At 45.1% G+C, this 22,173-nt stretch overlaps 2 protein-coding genes across 2 annotated transcripts in view; one reads left to right on the top strand and one right to left on the bottom strand.

Annotated features, from left to right (window-relative positions):
- Positions 1-22,135, top strand: part of LOC111268881 (innexin unc-9-like) — a 34,238-nt gene extending 12,103 nt beyond the window's left edge. The window contains exon 2 of the mRNA XM_022848096.2: positions 16,967-22,135. Coding sequence (XP_022703831.1) covers positions 18,225-19,619 — 1,395 coding nt within the window. The 5' untranslated portion in view covers positions 16,967-18,224 and the 3' untranslated portion in view covers positions 19,620-22,135. The remainder of the gene's footprint in view (positions 1-16,966) is intronic.
- LOC111268882 (uncharacterized) overlaps positions 10,646-22,173 on the bottom strand; it is a 24,843-nt gene continuing 13,315 nt past the window's right edge. Inside the window, exon 5 of the transcript XR_015314393.1 lies at positions 10,646-11,050. The gene's annotated coding sequence lies outside the window, so the exon portion shown is untranslated. The remainder of the gene's footprint in view (positions 11,051-22,173) is intronic.

Here is a 22,173-nt window from a genome sequence, read left to right as displayed (position 1 = left end):
AAGAGGTGCTCCACATAAATATCAAATATTGTACGTGAACTTTCTCTATCCAGCAAACATGCAAGAGCTTTGTTGAATTCTCTAGAGACTGGCCTTGGGCTCGTCCGTTTTCTATTACTGATATAATGTAGGGATATTAAGGAGGCACAAACTTACTTTAATTAACTATTGGTTTGTAGATGGTTTATGGCATACATTTTCCTATTGTCCGGTAGTGGACTAGTCCGTGAAGTCAGCCAGCGCCCAGAATACATAGCGTCGAACCCTTTAGAAAATCCTCATAACTGACCGGGATTACGAGAATACGGACGGCACAGTGGATGCAAAAGTAGCTGACGTTGCAAGAAGTTTCCTCTGCATCTGCCGCGCAAATACCTCGAGGCTTAGGTGCTTTGAACGCTTACATTTCTTAAATAAGATGCGTCTGCGAGCGTGCTATTGAGGGCAGCCGATTTGCAGAACTTAACAGTCTGATCATAACACGATACCGTTGCGTATGGGGTAAACGCTAGGCGCATCCAAAGCCTTATTGGACCATTATAGCAAGGCCCAGTAGAATTCCGCCGCTAGGTCCTTGAAGGACCGGATCGTAGGTACCGGAAAGACCACCGATCTGTGTACTTGTGTTCCATAATGCGGTGCTGAGGTTTCTGTGACAGCGTTTTTTTTTTCAGTTAGCTAGATATCTGATTACGGTACACTCAAATAAAGACCACAGAAGAACTCGTGGTATCTTGCTAGCGAGCTAACGGTCTTAGCGAAAAAAAGGCCGTGCCTCCCGAAAAACAACACAGTAAGAAACTTGGAGCAGCGGCAGCGCCGACCCACACGAGAGATACAACGTGCTGGCCCTCCATCGCTGCTTCACTACTTTCTCAACTAAGTGGCGAATGAAGTGGGCGGACTGACCGCTAAGATGGGTCTTGGCTGGATAGCTGGGCTCTGGCCAGCTACACGGCGTGCGGCGTCCCAGGGGTTAATAAAGCTATTTATTACATGCCGATAATGGTCAGGCAAATGATGGCGAGCTGCGCACTGTTGATGAAGGTTAGCGTGTCTATGGATAATATATCTGCAACATCATTCGCCATCGTATATACCTATATAGTTTTGCCTGGGACATTGAGTTTAGACAATCCGGCTTCGATGGCATCCACAGAATCGAGGAGCAGATTAGCGTTGTTGGCGTCACTACCATGCACAGATGAAACGCGTCAATGAGATCAGTCCCTGTCACGTCGTGCCGTAAAAGTGCAACGTTCGTAGGCTTTTATGTCTATGGCAGCCAATGATGCTAGCTGGCTGGTGGATGGGTATCTGCCTGCCGCCAGGTCGGCGGGATGTGCCAGTGGCCGATACTCCTAAAACACGAATACGGAAACAGGAAGGTAGGTAAGGAAAGGAGCGTTGAGTCCTCACTGAGCTTTAAGGTAACATAGCTATCTCAACAAGGACACACCCACACTATATGGTTGTGGATTCAGTTGGGTAAAACTTGCCATGGGTAGCTAGCTACTGTTGCTACCGCCGCAACGCCAGCGCTCGTTTCCAGTGCCGTCTTACTATGGCCACGACTGCTAGCACCTGTTACAAGCCAGAGCACGCTGGCTGAAAGCTGACTGCACACTTTCGGGCAGAGGCAGAGCAGGTAAGCGGGCGGACGTCGATGAACGTGCGGCGAATGACTTCTTCTTCTACTCTTCTTATTCCGTTGCCCTGTACATGCAGGTTTCCCCGCTGTCCTTTCCGAGGACGACTTTGCAACTCAGCAACCTACCGTTATACCGTCGCACGTCCACCGGTCCCGACAATAGTAGGTCCATCCGCTTGCAAAAGCGTACCTCCAATTCCGCATGACTAAATACCACGTTTTTGAACTTCCCTTTGCAGTAGGGCTTACGATCTTGATAGGAGTTCCTTCCGTCTGATCTCTGAGCTTAGGATAGACAATTTACGTTCGTGATGGACATAAGAACATGCAGAATACATGTGCCAGCGAAATACAGTACATCATGATGCTAGATATTGCTAATGCCAAACGTGACATGATTTTTTCTATTGTACCGGAAAAAAACAGTTTCACCAAATTCGGTTTCGATGTATGACTTTTAGCATATACGCGGATAGTTGCGTCCTCAAACAGCAGTAAAGAGTTATAAATTTCAGTCATATTCTTCGTTGCTAACCAGTTTCGTATAGACGCTGTGTACGAATAGAAAATCTACTAGGAGGCGGTGGTATCTGCCCAAAATCTTAATTCGTAAGCTCGATGCTGCTGCCGCAATACGAGCGCACATAGTCAAAATTATAAGCCAGTGTCAAAAATATAATACATTGACATATAAATAGATTTCAAATAATCGGAAGCCACCATGGACCTGTCTATTTGCGTGTCTCCGTCAGACATATACTCCCTACTATATTCTGATACATTCTTGTTATTTAGTTTATTAAAAAAAAAACGTTTGACAGAACTAAGCTCTCCTAGATACAAACCTATGGCAGGGACAACAATCGCTCAACACCGCTATCTCAAATAAACCAATCGAAGAATGCAAAGGCTGTTGCCTGACCCGATACCTGAGTCCATGTCCTAAGAGTACATGCAAACAGCTCGCTAGTTTCTGTCCATTCAAGGAAAGAGAGCAAGCTCTCGTATCTCATGCTACCGAAAGTTAGCGTGTTGCAGGAAGTAAGTAGTGATTTTTAAGCTTTGGGGGGTGCAAAAAGTGACAGTGTGAGGAAGAGTTTCTAGGGCTGGATGTGCGCCAAATGGGCTAAAGTGAAAATTAATCTACTAAGTTGCTAAACAATGACAAACTTGAAAGATGTGCGGGAAAGGATGTGGCCCTTGCTTGACGGGACTCGTCCGAATAGTGAACGGCAGAGAATGAGGTTAATGAGCTAATATGGCTAAGAGTGATAGAAAAGGTTGGAAATCGATCTGAACTATCCTGGACTAGCTGTCCGACAGCTCAGCAACGATCACCCAAACAAATCCTAAAGCGTATTCATAAAATTTCTTTAGGGCAAAGCCACAGTCTGTGACCAGCCAGTATGTGATCAGGCCTGTGCAAAAGAAGCTGCTAGTGGCGTCAACTATAATGCCCAAGCAATGAATTGAATCCAAAGCTGCCTTTATTGCACCGATGGAAGTAGGATATTAATACATTTCTAATATTTCAGCAACGCTGCATAGCAACCATTGATGGCAACTACTCGGTATATACCGGATATACTCGGTATATAATGTTCACAGTTATTGTAACCACAATATTTGAATTTAGGAATGAAAATAAGGTTAGATAATACGTTCAAGCCGCCTCTCACGAATGATCTTAGTAGGTTTTTTGTCTACACCGGTACCATGTGTCGTCTGAAGCTAACCACTTAAATAACCTTGAAGGTCTTTCCAGTAGACTTAACTGAGGTTTTTAGATGATTACACCGTGATAATTGAAGTGGAAAATGTGCGAGCATTTTGCTTGCTAATCTAGTTTTGGCATCACAAGTCTACGCGGTAGGATTGTAAAGAATAGAATTTTAATTTTTTAGCAACTGAAGTAATTTTTTTATGGTACCGTTCATTTTAAACAATCTTCTTGTTCTGCCGGTGTCTTGCGGCCGGTTCACACACTAGCAGTTATATACATTCGGCTTACGTAGCCTGACGTAGACGTTATTGAAGCACGCAAGTTAGTCGATTCGTTAACTTCTCGTTTAAGCGGGACAGATCGTAAAGCTTTCGTTGCATCATACGTACGCTGTCCCATTTCGCAAACAAACGAGAAGTCGCCGAAACAAAGTGGGGCAAAGTGACTTGCGGCACTGGTGCCATTCACCTTGTAACTTCCTGCTGCGAGTGAACCTAGAGAGGATCGAAGTTAATAAGCAGAGTATCCATCTGAGTTTTCCACATTAGAGATCGCATTGAATGATGATCCGCCTCCATGCGATTGGTGGGGCACGCTGCTGCTGCCGCAAATAAGGAAGGAAATCGTCGGAAGCCGAAGAGCGCCGCGAGTGGCGTTGGGTTATTTTGCGTCGAAAAATGCTCGCTGTCTTCAGGCAGACATAGAAGAAAGGCTGGCTGCTGCTCGTAGAAGCCTGTCTGGCTTCTCAGGACTTCGTACTATGACCGATCTCGCTGTGACTACTGAACTTGCTACCCGGTCGCCTTGGCCATAGGATCTCGAGCTAATACCCCCTATTTTTTTTCTTACACTAGCCTATAACTTGATCTGCGACAATTTGCTCCATGAAATACAACGTATTGCAATAGTTGCTATTGCTGAACACACGGAAATAATTATGCGAAGTTATCCTTGCATGTCATGCGAGGCCAAAATAAATGGGCAAAGTATTAGTTGTATGAAGAGTCCTACAGGCCTGTTAAGTAATGTACTGCTATGCAAGGTATTATATGTACCAAATATCGCTTCAAGTATAAGAACCTTGCTTTCCCAGCATAAGACTAACAAATGTTCAAACGCGCTTTTCCATTAGAGGACCATACAGAGCCGCATACACATTTCTCGCTGCCTTTAATTACTAAGGATGCCGTCTTGTCGTTTGCCAAATAACAAACACGCATCCAGCGACAGCCGAGTCAGCCGCAGGCAGGAAGACTGCTACGTGGTCCGTACTCATCTTCCCACAGCTTTCGAAGGTAACGCGACTTGCAGAGCAAGTAGCCGCCTATTCGATGGGGCGTCATCGTAGCTTCTGCGGCTGTTGCTGTCACCGGCGCAGAAAACAAGATGACAAGTAAAAGGAAGACGTTCGATAAATCTTCGGATGCTACAAATTGCGATCAGCGTTCCCGCCTTTTTGCCGATGCCCCTCACCCACTGGCAGGCCTGCTTATGCTGTCTTCAGTAATTCTCAACGTTGAGAGTAAACGGGTGGCTTTTGTGGGCCGTTGCAAGCGCCGGGACCTCTCGCGTTGGCCCTTGATAGTACTTCCCTCTTACTGCAAATCATTCCCCTTTTTCTTCTGCACGTCCATGCCAGCCGCAAGCGCACTGCTACGAGGTTTCTAGAGCGTATTACTGCTGCTTTCTGACAGTCGGTAGTATTGGTCCTAAGTATCATACTGAAAGTAAGGGTCGTCCCGTCTTGCCAACGTGGCACCTACAAGTACTCCTGAAGTTTGCCGACGATCTCCCGGTAAAGGCAGCTATGCCGCCACGTGAGAAGGCACGCTTTTCTCGTTTTTTGCACAGCGTCATCGAGTGCGGACCTTGAGAGTCCACATGCTTGGATCAAACGGGATTGGCTCGTCACAGTGTACATTGTGGTCAGTAGCGGCAAGAACGGACATGTGGCACGATTGGGAACGGTATGAGGGTTAACGAATGAGTACCAAGAACGGAGGATGGGCTGGAATGGTAAAGGATAAAAACAGCAACGGCAAAACGCAATAAAGCACTAATGGGTTAGTTTTTTGCTTGACATTTAGTTTACCATCACGAATCACCGATGGTGTTTGACGAATTAATCTAATTCAGCTTATTCCATGTTTAGCATCCATCACAAATTTGTTAATGCGGAAACAGTTTGTGGCGACAACTTCCGACGTTGACGTCGCCTATCATCTGGTACTACACACAGCAAAAGAATGCATATACTAGAACTGTTTCCTATTGCTGAACGGGATTGCACGAGAAAGGTACCGCCATGGCCAGTAGAACTGTCCGTGCGTTGACGCTCACTTTATCCAATAAAGATTCACGTTCGATATGGCTGGCTTAGTCGGGTATAGTAAGATGACGCGTTCTCTTTCGACTTGACGAAAAAGCTATTATATTAGGATTATTGCACTTAGTTTATCTGCGCTTCTCTAACCTTGCGTCTGCTGCCTTTCGAGTTTTGCCACTCTTCTTTTCATAGCCAGCGGTCGTGCAACCGATGGTGCGTACGTGCCGCACATGTTGAACAGACCTGAATGGCCAGCCACGTCTAAGTAAGGAAACTAAAGACAAACATCCACTGTGCGAGCGGAAACTTGTAGATTCTTTGCCGGGTAAGCTCTGTGGCATTTTTGTAACACAGACGACCCAGTTGCTTTTCAGTAGATGCAGATTGATATTATTGTCAACATCTATTTACGGGAACTGCCGGTTAGCTTGTCAGGATGCATCTATTGAATTCAGTCCACCTCAATGAAATTTAAAAGTTTAGTATGTGATTTTAATGCCAAATATAACGGACCCGACCTTGCGTCCTGGAACTGTCAGCCCTATACGAACAGATTTACCTTAGAACGTCAAATAGTTCAAATAGAGAAAACTCCTGAAAACACTACGCCTCAATACCAACCTTTTCTATAATAATAAGCGGCATTATTCTCTTTAAAACGAACCACTGTGTGCCCTCAAAGGAGACACGGACTCCTCGCGATATAAACGCGACGAAACGGGTTGAAGCTCTTAACGCAGTTAGGATGGCTAACGTGCGAATAAACAGCCTCTGTGGTAAGCAGTTCATCCTAAAGCTTGCGCTGCAATTTTTTGTAGGAACATGAAAATACATTCATGCATGTAGCATATCCATTAGGTCTCTTTCAGGTAGAGAGACGAAAGCTGTCGACCTTACATGTATATATATACATCTATGCTATGAACGGATAGGCAACGTTGGTAGCAACCATAGGTTATATACCCGCTATCGTTCGTGATACGAGCCTAAGCACTTCAATAACTGTTCGCAGGATCGTTAGAGTTTTTGTTAGCTACACTTGGCTCTACAGATTACACCATTCTTTGCCCTTTTTGATCAGATGCTTTGTCGTCTTATGGCCCGCCGACCGTCTGCAAATGACTAGCAAAGTGATTGTGTATCGTCGCCATAGTTATCGCTTTAGTTTATAAGCTAGAAGCACCCACAATGGCTGATGAAACATCACACATTTGCCTTGGCTTCCGGTCAAGCCATTTCCGTATGCTTGATTTTGGTAGCAAGTGTGTACCAAAGCGTCAATGCTAAAGGAGCTCATAGCAGGGCCAAAGAACTAAAGGACAGGAAATTAGCGCATTGTTGTTAAATATAATTTTGTATTTGTTGTAAATGGCCATCCGTTCTTTATGTGAAAGGACTTGTCTATAATAGGTCTATCGTAAGTGTCACAATAAAGTGCAGTCTACAAATCCTTTCGAACCCACTCACTTAATATATGTCAACCCGCTCTCTGGACTGCCCGCCTTTGCGGCGATGAGCGAAGTAAGTAGAGATCTGCACACGGAGTAATCGACTGACGCCAGCGAAGCACCCTTCGCGACCCCTAATATAAGTTTTCCCGTGCTCAACAAGCCTTTATTCTGTAGCGGTGTGTACATTGATGAAGCCCAAAGACACTGTGCTCGCTGTCCACTGATGTATGCAGAGCACACTTGGCTAGCCTTCATGCACCAATGAATCAGATGCAAAAATGCCTGGACCTTCATTTATGGATGCGCCTCCCTATAATAATGGAGGAGCAGATGTTGACAGGACATACGGTGTGTACGGAGTCGAAGTGGCGAGAAGCCGCAAGTCGTTCTAAACACTTGAATAGAATAGAGCGGGAGGAGTTTATTCGAAAATGAGTAGCGGCAGCAGTAGCGGCAGTAACTGAAATGGAATTGCAGTATATGTAAGAAATGTGAGCATAGCGATGTAAGCGAACGCAGTTAACTATCAGCAACCAGCCTGCCTGGCGGCTGTCTGCCGGATCAGTCAAGTCTAGCGGAAACAAGTTTATTCCTGTGGCTACTGCTTAACTGCAGACAGAAGCAAGCGTACAAACCTGCACGTGAGCCGCTTAACCGTGCCTAAGCCGCTATTTGTTGTTTAAGAATACTCTTGAAAATTGTACTATTGTTATTGATAACCTTTATTAGCAATTTATATCAGAGTTATATACCGGTAGCACTTCGGTAGAGAAGGTCAGTCGGAGCTGGTACTTGTGTACCATGGAACTATGGTAATAAACCTAAAGTTTTCTTATGTTTTGTTTTAGCGTCTACACATACGAATTATACAACATGAAAAATTAAACCTTGCTCTTTCAAGTACCAGTACTGTACTACATTATAAGTACCATTCACAGTGGAAAAAAAATTAGCTACGTATCCAGATCTGAGGTTAGGTTGCAAATGCACTTCCAGCAATGGGTAGGCACCCTATATAAGGTCTTACCCAAATATTCGTAAGTGAATAATGAGCCTGTGAGCGGGATAAGTGGGCGCAGAGTTCGTCAAAACATGCTTAACCTACTGGAACTAGTTTTGTTTCATAACCGACCGCATTATCTATGAACTGGTACGAGGTATCCTCGGATATCGAGTTTTTGATCAATGGTCAACTGACAGTAATAAAACTGCCAATTATTAATTCAGTTTTCCGTTCTAAGAGCATTTCCAAGCTTTCGTTATCCTTCATACACACTCATCAACATTCGCGACTTTTCCCGCTGAAGCAACCTGCCGCCAGCCGAGAACATTCTTAGTCCTAGTATTCTTGTCCTTAATTATAATGTAGACGGTTCCACCTTTTTGAGTTTGCTACTGCTACGATAAACACACGACGAAAAGAAGACGGCAACCTCAAACATTTGATCGAGAAAGGATGGCCAAACGAAGCAAGGTATTGGTCCACCCAAAGGAGGGGGGTGAATAAGAGCGAGCGAATGTTGAACAGTCTGTAGAAATATCTGCAGGTCCGCGATACCTCCTGATCTTTCTTTGGTGTCCCGCACAAACGTCCGACTTTACGGGGCTTCTTCAACGAACATGACTGACGTCATTCTAAAGAATCGATTTCCGACGACCACTGATTGTTGATTGTGGGGTGTCGGGGGCAGCTAGCTGATGGACGTTAATTCGACCATCCTTAAAGAACAACGAAAAATAAAAACTGAACAGGGCTGTACTAACTACTTGCATATTACCTCTACACGCTAGTCAATTAGACGAATTTCGTATCCAAGGTGCGGGGGTCGGGAATCCAGTCGTGATAATGCTCCTTCACGCACCGTAACACACTACTGCCCTCGGTTATCTCCGCCTGCGTAGATGAATACACTCCAGTCTAGTAACCCTACTGTGCATGAGCTAAATGCTGATCATTACATCTTTCCCTTTCTGAATATTCCGAACGCCCGCTTTCTTGTCTCACACAACCTCGACGAAATGTTGAAGGCCATTGCTACTAACCAGTCGGTGTCAGGCTACAGTACACAGCATTGTTACAAACCACATAAAAGGTTGAAACGATGTGCGGAATGGGCGCGGGACGTCTGGTATAACAGCCTACGCCTGCTACGAACAATTGCTCCCTTACTATGCAAAGCGACAGGGATGTACGTTGAATGAAAAGGCTGAGCTAGCAAGCGAGTAAAAAGTTGGTAAGCTACAGACCGGCCAGACAGCCTCTTTGGTTCTGTCCGTTTCTGCTAAGCTTTGCCAATGTACGCCTGGAGATGACCTTGCAAGCCCAGTCGATGCCGCATTTGTTCGTTCGTGTACATATGTGTATACCACTACACTAGCACCGGCACAAGGAGCGTTCTCGAGTCTGTAGGCACAACGAGAACGGAACACATTCGAGCTGCACTCAACTTTCCTGCCCCTACCAGGCCTTTTTCTGGTGGATACCGCCTTCTCGACACGGGCCCTTAATGAGGCAAAAACAGCTATGTTTGTAACACAGCTGGCTATTGGCTGACGAGGATAGTTTGTGTGTGTGTGTGCCTGTATGCGAGTCTGTGTGTGTGTGTGTGTACGTGCGTTGGATTAAAGGGAAAACATCCTCCTATGACACGCCTGACCTCCTTTTCTCTCAGTCCTCACAGTTCAACTCTACCAAAGCTGAGCAACATAGGATCTTATTGAGTCAGTTGAATAAGCTGCAAGTTTTACCCTTGTTGAAAGACAGAAAAGATGGATTAGCGAGTGTCTTAACTTCAGTTCAGCCAATTGGGACTCTTCCGAGTTAAGATTCGGTGAGCGTGGCAGAGTCGATAGGCTTGATGAGAAGGCGAAGACAGCTCTGCCAGCTGAGCGGTCTTTGTTCAACTCGCAGCTCTCCAATTCGCGAGCCAGTTCGCTAGTGTTCTGCCCTCAGACTGCTCAAGTATGTTTCATAGGTTTGCCTGAAGCTATCGAGGTTAACAAGTGCAGGGCGCCTCTCTTTAAATGATCTTCGGTGAAGGTTATCTGGGCAAGTCATGGAAGGAATTTAGTTGATTCGTTATCAATATAGTTATCTACATTTTCCGGCTGCTTCCGTTAAACTTCATTAGTATGCAGAGCGCGAGTCCCCGTAAAACGAGAAATAGTGATAGCAATACTAATTTAGGAGCTTCCTTGAGTCCCAGGACCATCCTTTAGAGAAGCCTTCGTTCCAAGCAGGCATACTAACATCACCCATCGAGAGCCTAACATAATCAAGAGGTTAGGTACATCCCCGGCGACGCTTTATCTTAGAGCAGTCAAAATCTAAAGTTAAAGGGTTCTTTCGATTTCGATTACCGCACTACGGGTGTTACCGTTGCAACGAGCAATCGATAAACCGGGAGGCGTTCCAGATTCCTAGCTTTCTGCCCAAGTAGCAATAATCAAACGCTTATCTGTACAACCCTCGAATCCTACAAACTACAAGAGCCTTCATTTACCCATCGGCCAGTATGTTCGTTAATTAAAACGAGTCTGAGTAGCAAATTAGTCAGAGACAGGATTTATTATTTGCGCAAACGCTACGATCTTCACCTAAGATAGCAACCCCGTAAATTATCGTGGAATACTCGGTCAATTCGGAAATTGAAGAAAAGCGTTATAAGGTGGGAGTTTCAGGACGTAAAACTAGGTTTATTAAGTTTTTTTTTTTAGAAATAAAACCGGCCGAACCGCTTTCTTCTTTATAAAAAATAGAAGTTTTTTGCGTTTTGTCTCACCACATTTTGTTGGAACGCTTTCTATAAAATGTTCAGTTTCGAAGGTATGACACGACCCTGTCACCGCGCAATTTTGAAAACACCTAACGCTCGAAGGCAGTCAAATTGTTTGCTCGTCTGAAACAAACGAATGTATAAGAAAAGATGTTAACTTTAGGACGTTAAAGGCACGTAAAAGTCTGACTGGTATGTGGCGTACGGGTAGCAACCGAAAAATCGAGGTACATGTTTAAACGCATGAAAGGGGTTGAGAAGGGAGGACCGAGCTATAGCTGCGGCCTTATGCCGTCTCGTACCCTGCGATTTGTTTTTCCGCTCAAAACGCTTTTTGCTCCGTAATTTTCATCGACGAAGAATTTTTTTCTTTCTGTACTCCTGCTTCTCATATTTCCCATTAGAACGCAATTTTTCAGTGCCAGTGGAGTTAGTGGAGCTTGGACGTTGAAGTATCAGCGCAGCCAAACATGTCTTAAAGGAATGGATAAGATCTAGGTTGAAGTTTTTTTTCTTCTTCAAATGAGTAAAGCAACCTGGTTGAAAGTACTTCTAATCACTATTGACTTGTACAGGCCTTTACAACAATACCTAAATTGTCGATATTTATCTAATGAACGAATAGCAAATTTTTTATCATTAAAAAATAAGTAAGAGATATGGTATTTTTTGCACTTAACAGTAATGCTTTCTTATAAAGGCTAAACCAAGTTTCATTAAGACCGAAAATCAGGTATCCCCTTTGAGAAGTACAGAGTTTGAACGCTGGGTTGACGGAAAGAGAATTCAAGTTGGCTTAATGTCCATGTGGTTTGTCAGCGTATTGTCATTATCGATGATGCTTTCACTTCCACCCTCTTAGAACGATATCATTCATTGAACTTTTAACGGCTCTCTGAAAACCGGCATTTCTAATGCAACATAGTTCGCGAAGTGAAAGGATTTGAGTGTAACAAAACCGGGACGTAGCAGTACACTGCCTAGAGCTATTTTTTGGTCTGACAAGAGCTCGCTTCAGGCTCTACCTTTTGTCAATTTGTAAAATAAAGATTAATGAGCATCTGGTAATTTGTAAGCAGGTTTGCAACAACCCAAAGAAAATAGCTGTTTTGCCTTAAATAGGTCGGGCGCGCTACCGGCCTTCTGGTACACATAAGTTAAGAGCTGGTCGTAAAAAGGTCGTTCGATTAATATTTCTATGAATCAGTTTAGTGTGCTTTGGCACATTTTAAACTGAATAAACTAATATAAAATTTACAATAAAGTTATCTCGAAGTGAGTGAAGTAGTTAGCCGCTGGCTAAGATACTTATTTAGAGTACGGACATACAACCATTGGTGCGAGGATTTCAGCGCGTCCCTGCCCCAACTGGCATTGACTTTGCTAGGAATTCTTAATGTGAATTAGCTCGCTTTTTTTTCCCGTAGTAAACAACACTCGAATAGAGTGTAGATAAGTCACAACAGAAGTAAAGTTCTAGCTCGATATGGTTTGAGAAGTATATTCACAGATTTCAGCGGCTTTTCATGTGTAAACGGGAGCAGCGTCACTTCGGCGTTTGACGCGTAAGAAGCCGTCGCTTCCATAGCATACTTGCTTTCAGCACGTCAAAAACGCAGTATTTTTGCGATTTATTTATATTATCAATGTTCCCCGCTACATGGGAGAAAACATGAGAGCTGGGTTTCACATGATTTGCTTAATCAAATCTGCGATTCATTCACCCACGCGATGAGCGAGCGAAGGATGCAAACACTCCTTTGGACCATTCTTCTACAACGACATTTGTGTGTCCAGTTCGTAGTATGAGAACGACATGTGCAAAGTTAAATACGTCCAGTGGTGCCGTGGCCAAATCCTAAAACGCACCTTTCATGAGTCGTTCTCCGTGGAGGTACAAGCAGTGCTCACGTGTGTTGATAGGCTTAAAGCAATTACAGTAACTTATGATTTTTTATATTATCCTTATGTTTTATATATATTATGTCGGCTTCTCAAGTACGCCATTTCGTCGAGTTAAAAACAAGGTAACCGTCTATTCTGATGCTCCACAGAATTCATGATACTGTTAACAGGTATTAAATTCTAATGCCTCATATGACCCATACGTAAAATCTACCGTCAAACACTTTTTAATTCGTTTTCTGAAGAACGTAGTTTACTTAACAGGTCCATGAAATCCTTGGACCACATCTTTACTGCAGTTCACATAGTTATTTTATGTAGAACTTGTAAAAGAGCCGATCTGTAGCGGTCCGAGTCTGGGATTGTTATCTAACCCAGCTTAGCTACTGCCCTATCTGTGAGTCTGGCGACGATGAGTACTCCGTAAGTATCGCCCACAGGAAGACGTGCTCAATAGCATTTCAGGTCGTTGCAGTTTTTTAGTGGACTTGATTCCCCGTCCGCTTTAGACCTTCGAACTTATTAAGGCCGAACGGCTACAGTAGCTGCCGCCGGCCATAAAATCGCACTGAGGACGTTCAGGCTTCTTTTCTTACTACAAGTCACTCCGGCGGGCTCTGCATCGTACGAGTAACCGAAGTGCGCGATAACCAGCTCAAACGTCAAAGAATTCAGTGTAGTAACGCCATGCGCTCGCCCGCGCTCTGCTCTCGTTTTCAGATACTTTCAAATACAATCCACTTCAGCGGCAAAACGAATCAACACAAAAGACGATGTCGCTATTTTAAATAAAAAACGCTGTTAAAGTGTGGCGGAACCATGGGCCGGTTGAAAACGAATATTCTAACGAGTCGGTTATAATTGAACGTGAATGGTGTGTCCTTCATCAAGCCAGCTGAAGGCTGCTATTCCTGCGTCGGTCGACCGGTCGCGCCTCCCCCACTACATCGTCGCTTTTTTTCGTTGTCGTTTACCCTGCCTGTTCCTCGCCTCTGCTAAACGAGCCCTATCTAGTGTGTCGAATGTTTAAAAGCTGGCCATTGCTGAGTTTTTCCTTTTTAACTTCAGTACAGATAGGCGTCCTGTTAAGTCTATCCGGCGGTCGCAAAAATACAGCGAGACCGCGTGCGATTTTTGCTTGAATTAATCTAATTTTGTCTAGAACTCGTCTTCGAAATTTTTTTAGCTGAGAGAAAAACGCACCGTTTCGTGTCTTGCGTATCCCGCTAGTTTCATGGATAGTGAATTGGTGAGTGTTACTTCAACGATCTATAAAATCGTATTTAACCCACTTCCAGTAACCGACCAAATTTTTACTTACTGAACTCTGCTCTTACTGAACTTACTGTTTATGTACTCTCAAATAGAGTAAAGTGGGCTCGTAGCTTGTCAATAATATTTATTGGTACAAATCAGATGTGTATATAGACGATTTTGCGGACATTTTCAAATTGGTTTGATATCAATTTTTAGCGAACGGATACTAAAGGGATAAGGGGAAAAGCCAAGTTACGTGCTCAGCACAAGCCTTTTGAACTTCTGCAGATTCCCAGTCTATTGGACGTTCAATTAGACGTATCAGTTTGCAATAGTATGCATATCTACCTCAATTCTAGAGTATATTCTCTACTTGATGACCTTTATGTTGTAACGCGGTACGAGAGAGCTGAATTTCAAACGAGATATAGTAAAAAAATAGTGAAAGGGCTTATACAAGTCAGCAGAAAATTGACACGGTTGCTATTTTGATGCAAAGAGTATCTAATTTGCACGTTGGCTCCACTATAGTGAAGCACAAAAGGCACACATAGACCTTACAAATGACGACATTGTAGCTTCAAGGGTCAAACATTGCCTACTACGGGCCGTCAATGCAGGCATCGTATAGGCCCTTTGGGGAACATTACGCGGAATGCAATGTTTACAGACAGTTATGGTACGAGGCTACATTTTAGCGCACCCAAAGCATTACCTTATAATCAGCTTCCAATTCATGTGCTTCTACACGTGCATGACAAAGCACACAACATCCATGTTCCGCATCCACGGATTTCTTTTTGGAACTAGAGGATACAGAGTGGGTAGGCGTACTCGGAAAAAACGAAAACCACATTATTACGCGAAAAGTAAGAGGTACTTTTTGGATTTTTTAATTGCTAAATATAGTTTCCTGGAGAGAGCCTAACGCGACTGCTCAAAGACCTACACCTCTATCCAACCACGTGATCCATTTTCATACATATACAATACTATTTCATAGATCTTCTGCAGTGTTAACGGTGCTCCTTGGATGCTTCGCTGACACCTTGTGCTACAATCAGACGAAGATGGACGACTTGAGCACGATGCAATGCGCTTAGTAATGTGACTGCGGTGCAACGCAATACAGTGTGCACATCGTCGTCCGAAGGGAACACTGCCGAAGCAAGCAAGGGGAGTGGCACTCAACTGACATGATATGGAAGTGATAGTGGCACCAATAGCTACGGGGTACGAATGGACTGACTAGCTGCGAAGAGATGCCCGCCTGGCATTTTTTGAACCACCGTCCTGAGGCATTCATGGCGCACTGTTACCGCCGTAGTGGTTTGTTTGAGAAAAGGGCACACTGAAAAGAGAACGAACGAGGCGGGAAAGATAAAAGCGAGAACATAGGGATGTGGGGCAAAATGGTCATCACAGTGAGAAACTGTCGAAGGACTACAAATAGTCCAAGAAATTATGAAAGACTGTGAAAGGAAACCACCACCGTACCAAGGGAGCAAATGAATAATTTGCCTGTCCAACGATGAAATCACACCCATTTTTTATCTGCAGGATACGACTGGCGGTAGGACCGTTAGCCTCGGCTGCCTTATCCCCGAACTTGACGTTACTAATGGTTTTGGTCCGTCTTGCTCATGTTCACCCACATTTCCTTTGCTCATCCATTTTATCCAACTGGTCATTCCTAAGCATCAGTACCAGTATGGCAATGGCGGCGACTACGATTCTTTGGTTTGCAGTCGGCAATCATGTATTTATCCCCCATCTCTGTGCCAATAAGTGACCCACAGTGTTGGGATGACTCTTGGATTTGACGTACACATCTCTAACGTTTGTAGTTGGGCACATGAGAGCAAAGCTTCCGGTGACTGGAATTTGTTAAGGCTCAAAGTACGCCCGGGAAAGAAAACAGCCATCACTGTGCAAGTGCTCCCAACCCACTAACTTACGCGTCTGGCATTCTACAATGACGGCACACGGTGGTAAGCACTCCCCTCAGAGGGCTCTGGTCATGGCGAACCCCATGAAATGTCTGAACAGATGAGAGGTCGCTCGAGAGCGTGCATGAGAAGTGGATGCAGTTTATGACAGATAATGATCACTGGACCTCAGAGGCTATTACTTACGCTTGGGATGAGGTAGTTGCCTGATCGTTCGGTGCCGCTTCATTCAGTTCTAACAGCAGAAGGGATCGCTAGACGTTTTAATGCGATGATTGGCACTCCTTTTTGTGTATGACGCTGTCCGGGTTATTAGCAGAGTACCGCATTAAATCTGATGACTTTTTTCTTGACCGAATCTTTTGTTACTGCGCAGTGAGCACCTAACAAGTGCGCTCAAGCAGGCAAATCCGAAAGATTAGGTCTGCCCGCGGTCAGGATTAAACATCATACTTAGGCGTTTGAACTGGTGATTTTCGTGTGCTGTCACTCGCCTCTTGTTCATCCTAGACCATGCTATTGATACAGTGATTTTAAAAGGTCCTCGTCAACGTTTGGTGTATGAAAAATTCTCTCTTATGCCACCGCCAATATGAAATGATTAGTCGATACCCGATGTGATTCCGAGACGCAAATAGGCTTCTTATTTCTTAGCAATTAGGTCACAATTTCTAGGTAAGGCGTTGGGGGTAAAAAGCATTCGATGCTTAAACGCGAGAACGGGAATACATAAAGGCGCGGCATTTGAAAACGCCACTTAGACGTTAATTTGGATTTATTATAGGCTGTTGGCTCTTTCTAAAAAAATTCTTGCAAATTGTTAATTTTAAAATTGTAATTAAATGCTTGTTAATCCTGATTGCGGTATCTAAAGTTGGTAACAATGCTATGTTTGTATGATTGCGCATTTGATGTTAATTGCTTACAGGTGCCATGCTAGCCTCGGAGATGCGCCCCTGTGTCGAGCAAAGGAGTGAATCGAAGACTGCGAGAGGCGTCTTTTTTCGGGATACGCATCATCCTAGCGCGCTTAGCATCAGCCTGCACCTAACCCAAACCAGCAGGAGCAAAGGTAGTACATACAGCAGTGAAGTTGTAATCCACCCACCTGCCAGAATACCCGAGTTTGGTTCTGGTGTCGCCGACTGGCGCTCGAAGTCGACATCAGGCCTTGGCATTTTGCTCAGAAGTATCGACGCAATATTCAGTTCGTCAACCCTCGTAAGAGTCTCCCCGAAGCGTCTTCAATCGTTGGATCTCCGGCGTCATCGCAGCGCCGCGCCAGGCCGGCCTCGTAGGAGGGAAGGCGGCTGCGGGGCCGCGATAGCTGCGTCCTGCGGTCGCGGCTGTAGAAGCAGCAGGAGCACGAACAGCAACACTAGAAGAAAGAAAACCGGCCGAAGTAGAAGAAACAGTGACCACTGCCACGGCGACGGCCGCGTAAGGCCACTTAGGCCTAACGCTTTTGCACCGAACCGCTTTTACATCGAGAGAAGAAACCGAATCGTCGTTGAGCGAAGCCAAGAAAATAATCCGCCTACTGACAGGCTTGGCCTTATAGGCCACAGCTTTAACGACCACACCAACACCAAGTCCACCATCAAACACACCAAGCATTCAAACATCAATAATAATAATATTAATCATAATAACAGCACTAACAATAATAATTATATTAATAATATTATTTGTAATAATAATAAGGTTTTCAACAGCAACACTAGCAAAAGCAGCAACAACATCAAGAACAACAACGACTGTCACATCGATACCAACAACAACATCAACAATAGCTACAGCAGGTGTACATCAGCAAAAGAAGCAGCAGTTGCAGTTACAAAAGCTACAGCAGCAGCAAAAACAACAACAAAGAGACAAACCGCAACATCAATCTTCAGCAACATCAGCGATTTTCTAGTTAGAAACAGCAAAAGCAGCAGCAGCAACGATAACTGCATCCGCTCGTCAATATCACCGAGCTCGGCTGTGTTGGTCGAGCCCGTTGTATCTGTCATCAACGCTTTTTCCGCAGCTACTGCAAGCCCTGAAAGAAAGCTCGAGAGCGCGCGGCTTGGACGGACGTTTCGCTGGCTGGCGCGTAAGCAGCCAGCAGGACGACGCAGGAACACCATTCTTCTTCGCATCCACCGCACCACCACCATCACAACCAGTCGGGGCGCCACAAGATGTCATTTCTGTTCCGCTTCCATGACCTTATCGGGGGCATCCACGTGCCCATTGACGATGGAGTGGACAAACTCAACCGAAAATATACTCTTGTAATGTTCCTGTTCTTGGCGTTGCCCATATTTACTAAGCAGTACATTGGAGATCCAATAGAATGTTTCACACCGACCTACTTCACAGACGCCCAAGCAAGATTCGTCAACAGCTACTGCTGGACCGCGTCTACATATTACCTCGTAACGGAATCAGACGATGAGAATCTCGATCCTCCTAGAGAGCCGCCCGATCCTCGGGTGCAACCAGAGGAGATGGACTATGCGGGCTTTGAGACTCCGCCCGCCGCGTCCGAGCGCCTAAGGCGCGTCTCTGTCAGCTACTATCAATGGGCACCGTTGATACTGCTCGTTCAAGGAGCCTGTTTCCATCTGCCTTTCGTCTTGTGGGGCGCCTGCGCCCATAGCGCAGGCGTCAAACTACGACGCTTGCTGAAAAGAGCCTCAGATATCGCCAGCCTGCCACCAGGTTGTCAGCAGAGGGAGGCCCTTTTGGCAGAGTTCGTCGACCAGTTCCATACCTTGGTCGCCGGCAATGCAGGGTGCTGTACAGACCCGGCCTGCGGACTCCCCCTTGCGTGCCGCTGTATAGGGGGGCCCGCCGGCTATCTGTGTCTGTTATACCTGCTTGTGAAATCGATGTACGTTCTAAATGTAGGTTTCCAATTTCTATTGCTAACCGCATTCCTAGGACGAGGCTTCCTACGTCACGGCTTCGAACTAGCACGACGTTTAGCGGCCGACGGGGATTGGTGGAATTCCCCCCGGTTCCCATTGCAAACCCTCTGTCAGGTACGCGCCGCTCTACAAGGCGGGCTTCGAACTTACCTGTGTCGATGCGTATTGCCCATTAACGTCTTCAATGAGAAGATCTTTTCTGTGGTGTGGTTCTATCTGGCCCTTCTGTTACCCCTGAACGTCGCATCGCTACTTCTCTGGCTCTGGAGATGCTTCCGTTGCAACCGGTTCGCGTTCGTCCGATTGTGTTTATGGCGGACGCGGATGGTAAGTCTAGGCGAACTGTCCAGAGTAAGCCGCAAAATCGCGGTCAACTACCTCGGCTGGGACGGAGTGTTCGTGCTCCGTCTGATAGAAAACAATCACGGTAGCGCAATGGCGACCGTGGTGCTGTCACGTCTCTACGATTTCTATGCCAACCAGATGAAAGCTCGGGACGATGGCAGCGACGTCGAGCTGGGGCCCATGCCAAGTGTGGCCTCTCCTCGCGCAGCGCAGTCTCTCCAGCCGTGCCACCCAGGCGCGTGCCATATGGCTGCCGCGCCCTGCGCTCACCAGTTCGGTACCAGGCGGCCCAACGGCTATTGGGGCAAGTGCTCGTGATACACCAATTTTACCAAGTTAACCACTCTTACCAAATCACTACTACTACTACTACTACTACCACTACGTTTCAACTGTTATCAAGCCCGAAACCATTTCCACAGCTACTGATGTTACTGTTTACGCTCTCGGAAGCGCAATCGAACAGAAAACACGACCACACTTGGTACATGAATTATACGACGCTCCTGAAAATCAAACCCACTGGAACAGTGAAGCAAAGACGAGAACAAAAGATAGAACAATGGCAGACAACTTGACGAAGGTGGGAAAAAAAACATTGTACTACAGCTTCGAAATTACGTACAATTATTTGTGTTGAAAAGCAAACAGCATTTTTCTTCAGCTCGGACGTTATTAGTAGACTTCGACCTCCATCTCTATATTTTGGATGTGTCATACCCTTTTTTTAAACCAGCAATCAAATCCGCTGCTTCGACTACACGATCTTCAAGCATCTCCATTATAAAACTAAACCTATTACATACTATTGGCACATAATGCAATTAGCTATATGAAAATAACCTAGAAACAGCATGATATAACATGTAAATCATTTAGAAGATCATTTCATAAGACATCTTTTATTATTACTATATTATTCGTGTATCCGGTGTAAAAGCTCCGTTACGTCTTAGCAGCAGCAGCAGCAGCAGCAGCAGCAGCCGCGTGACAGGTCGATGCTCTCGCGGACTTTTTATCGTCCACGTCTAATTTCAATACGCTTTCGAGTGCAGCATAAATCCGATGGCAATGTATTTTAAATATATCGGAAATTTTTCCCCTATTATGTTGTTATGGCAAACGGATACCCTTATTACGCTAGCCCTCCCACCAGCTCCCAGCGCTCTTACCAACCGGCCAAGTCAGCCACCCCATTACGGTGACAGTCTAATCACAGACCTGTTTTAGATCCGCTTGTCTTAAAGAAGTATTTTAAAAAAGCAATAATGACTGAATACCAACTGGTTTTAAGGTTACTGTCATAAAAATGATTTAGCGACTTGTTTTCGGCGTACTTTACCCTTTGCTAACAACTTTTATTCAGTGACTCGAGGGAGTGAAACTCATGCGGCAACATAAGGTAGAGGCTTTTTTTTTTACAAACAAATCTCACTAATCAGCCCTGGCATTTGTTCCAGCGCAACCTGAACGCAACGTTCCAACTCCAACAGTATGTTCCTCTAGCCTGAACCATTGTCTGAATTATCCAAACCAGACTGCAGATTGTTCGCCTCAAGGACATTTGCTCTGGATTTTCTTGGCAGCGCCTCTTTCGCGAAGCGCGGCGCTCATCTGGCTTTCTTGGGCGACACGGCTGACAACGTAGACTATGTATAACTCTCTTCTATCAATCGATTTACGCGTAATAACAGATAAACGAGCAATCAAGCTACCTAAATAATTAATGTCGGTCCTCCCTGATTCGCCCACAGGCGTCTTTGAGTTAGGATCCAAAGGAATTTTATACGACGACGTAAAATCTTCAGTCCTAACCTATACGTTGAGTAATGGTTGATACGTAATTAGAGAATACGTTGGCATTGGACCGTATTCAAGCGAGACCATCTTCGCACATTTTGCAAGAAAAAAACCGGTATCACGAGGATGGGAAATACTTATGACAATCTTCAATTTCACAGAAGCTCACTTAACGTCATAGTTTTTTTTTTTAGCAGCGTATTGTACTTCATTGGCTAGTTAGTTGGCCGTACAAGTCATCGATTAATGTTGAATCCGTCGCCGACTAACGCAACAAGAACTTCGACGCAAGCCGACTGTCTATCTTAGGGATATTTGAAGTCGTTAGGTTTTACATTTATTCGCTCTCCACACACGTACGGGCAGGCAGCTAACGGGACGTGTGGGCTGTACTGAACGTACACGCTGAATATTTGTACTAATTAAATGATAGACTGATAGTGAGCGGCTAAAAGTGTATGTGAGGAGGTCGTTACGTGGATACTCTCGAAGTGCGCTTGCCGGCCACTTCAGCGATCTAAAGCCGTAGGTTACGATGCCATTTCGCACCTATTTGTTCGCTCGCACTCTATATGCGGGCGGAGGTCGAGCTGCGTTGTTTGGTTCTGCCACAGGTAAACAAACATAGGACTGGTTGATTACTTGATAGATAGACAGACGAACAAGCGGACAGACGGCCCTTCGTTTTGTTCTGGGACGGATGGATGCGCGGTCGATTCAGGCCCAGTCTCTTCGCTCCGGCCGACCCATGTGTCTGGCCGCCGGCCTCTCGCGGAGGTTTTAACTGAACAATCGAATAAATGTATTACTTAATGATCGTAACTTAAAACGATCATTATCTCCCATTTCTCAAAGATCAAAGGAATAACAATATTAGCTCCATTATTTACTTAGCGTAATCGGCGGTAACGTAAAATGGGTTAAGGAGTTAGTGCCCGTTCCGCTTGGGGCTTGGGCAGGGCACAAATTTGCAAATGTTGACTGAATGCAAGTGCTAGAGTATGTGAGTTGCGCTATCGCTCTCAACCACTGGGAATTGGTCAACAGGTATATATAAATATATATATATATG

The sequence above is a fragment of the Varroa jacobsoni genome, unplaced genomic scaffold (assembly GCF_002532875.2).
Source record: "Varroa jacobsoni isolate VJ856 unplaced genomic scaffold, vjacob_1.0 scaffold_1327, whole genome shotgun sequence".
NCBI classification, from domain to species: Eukaryota; Metazoa; Arthropoda; class Arachnida; order Mesostigmata; family Varroidae; genus Varroa; species Varroa jacobsoni.
The sequence above is the reverse complement of the archived record's forward strand: the minus strand, read 5'-3'. Positions and strand labels throughout refer to the sequence as shown.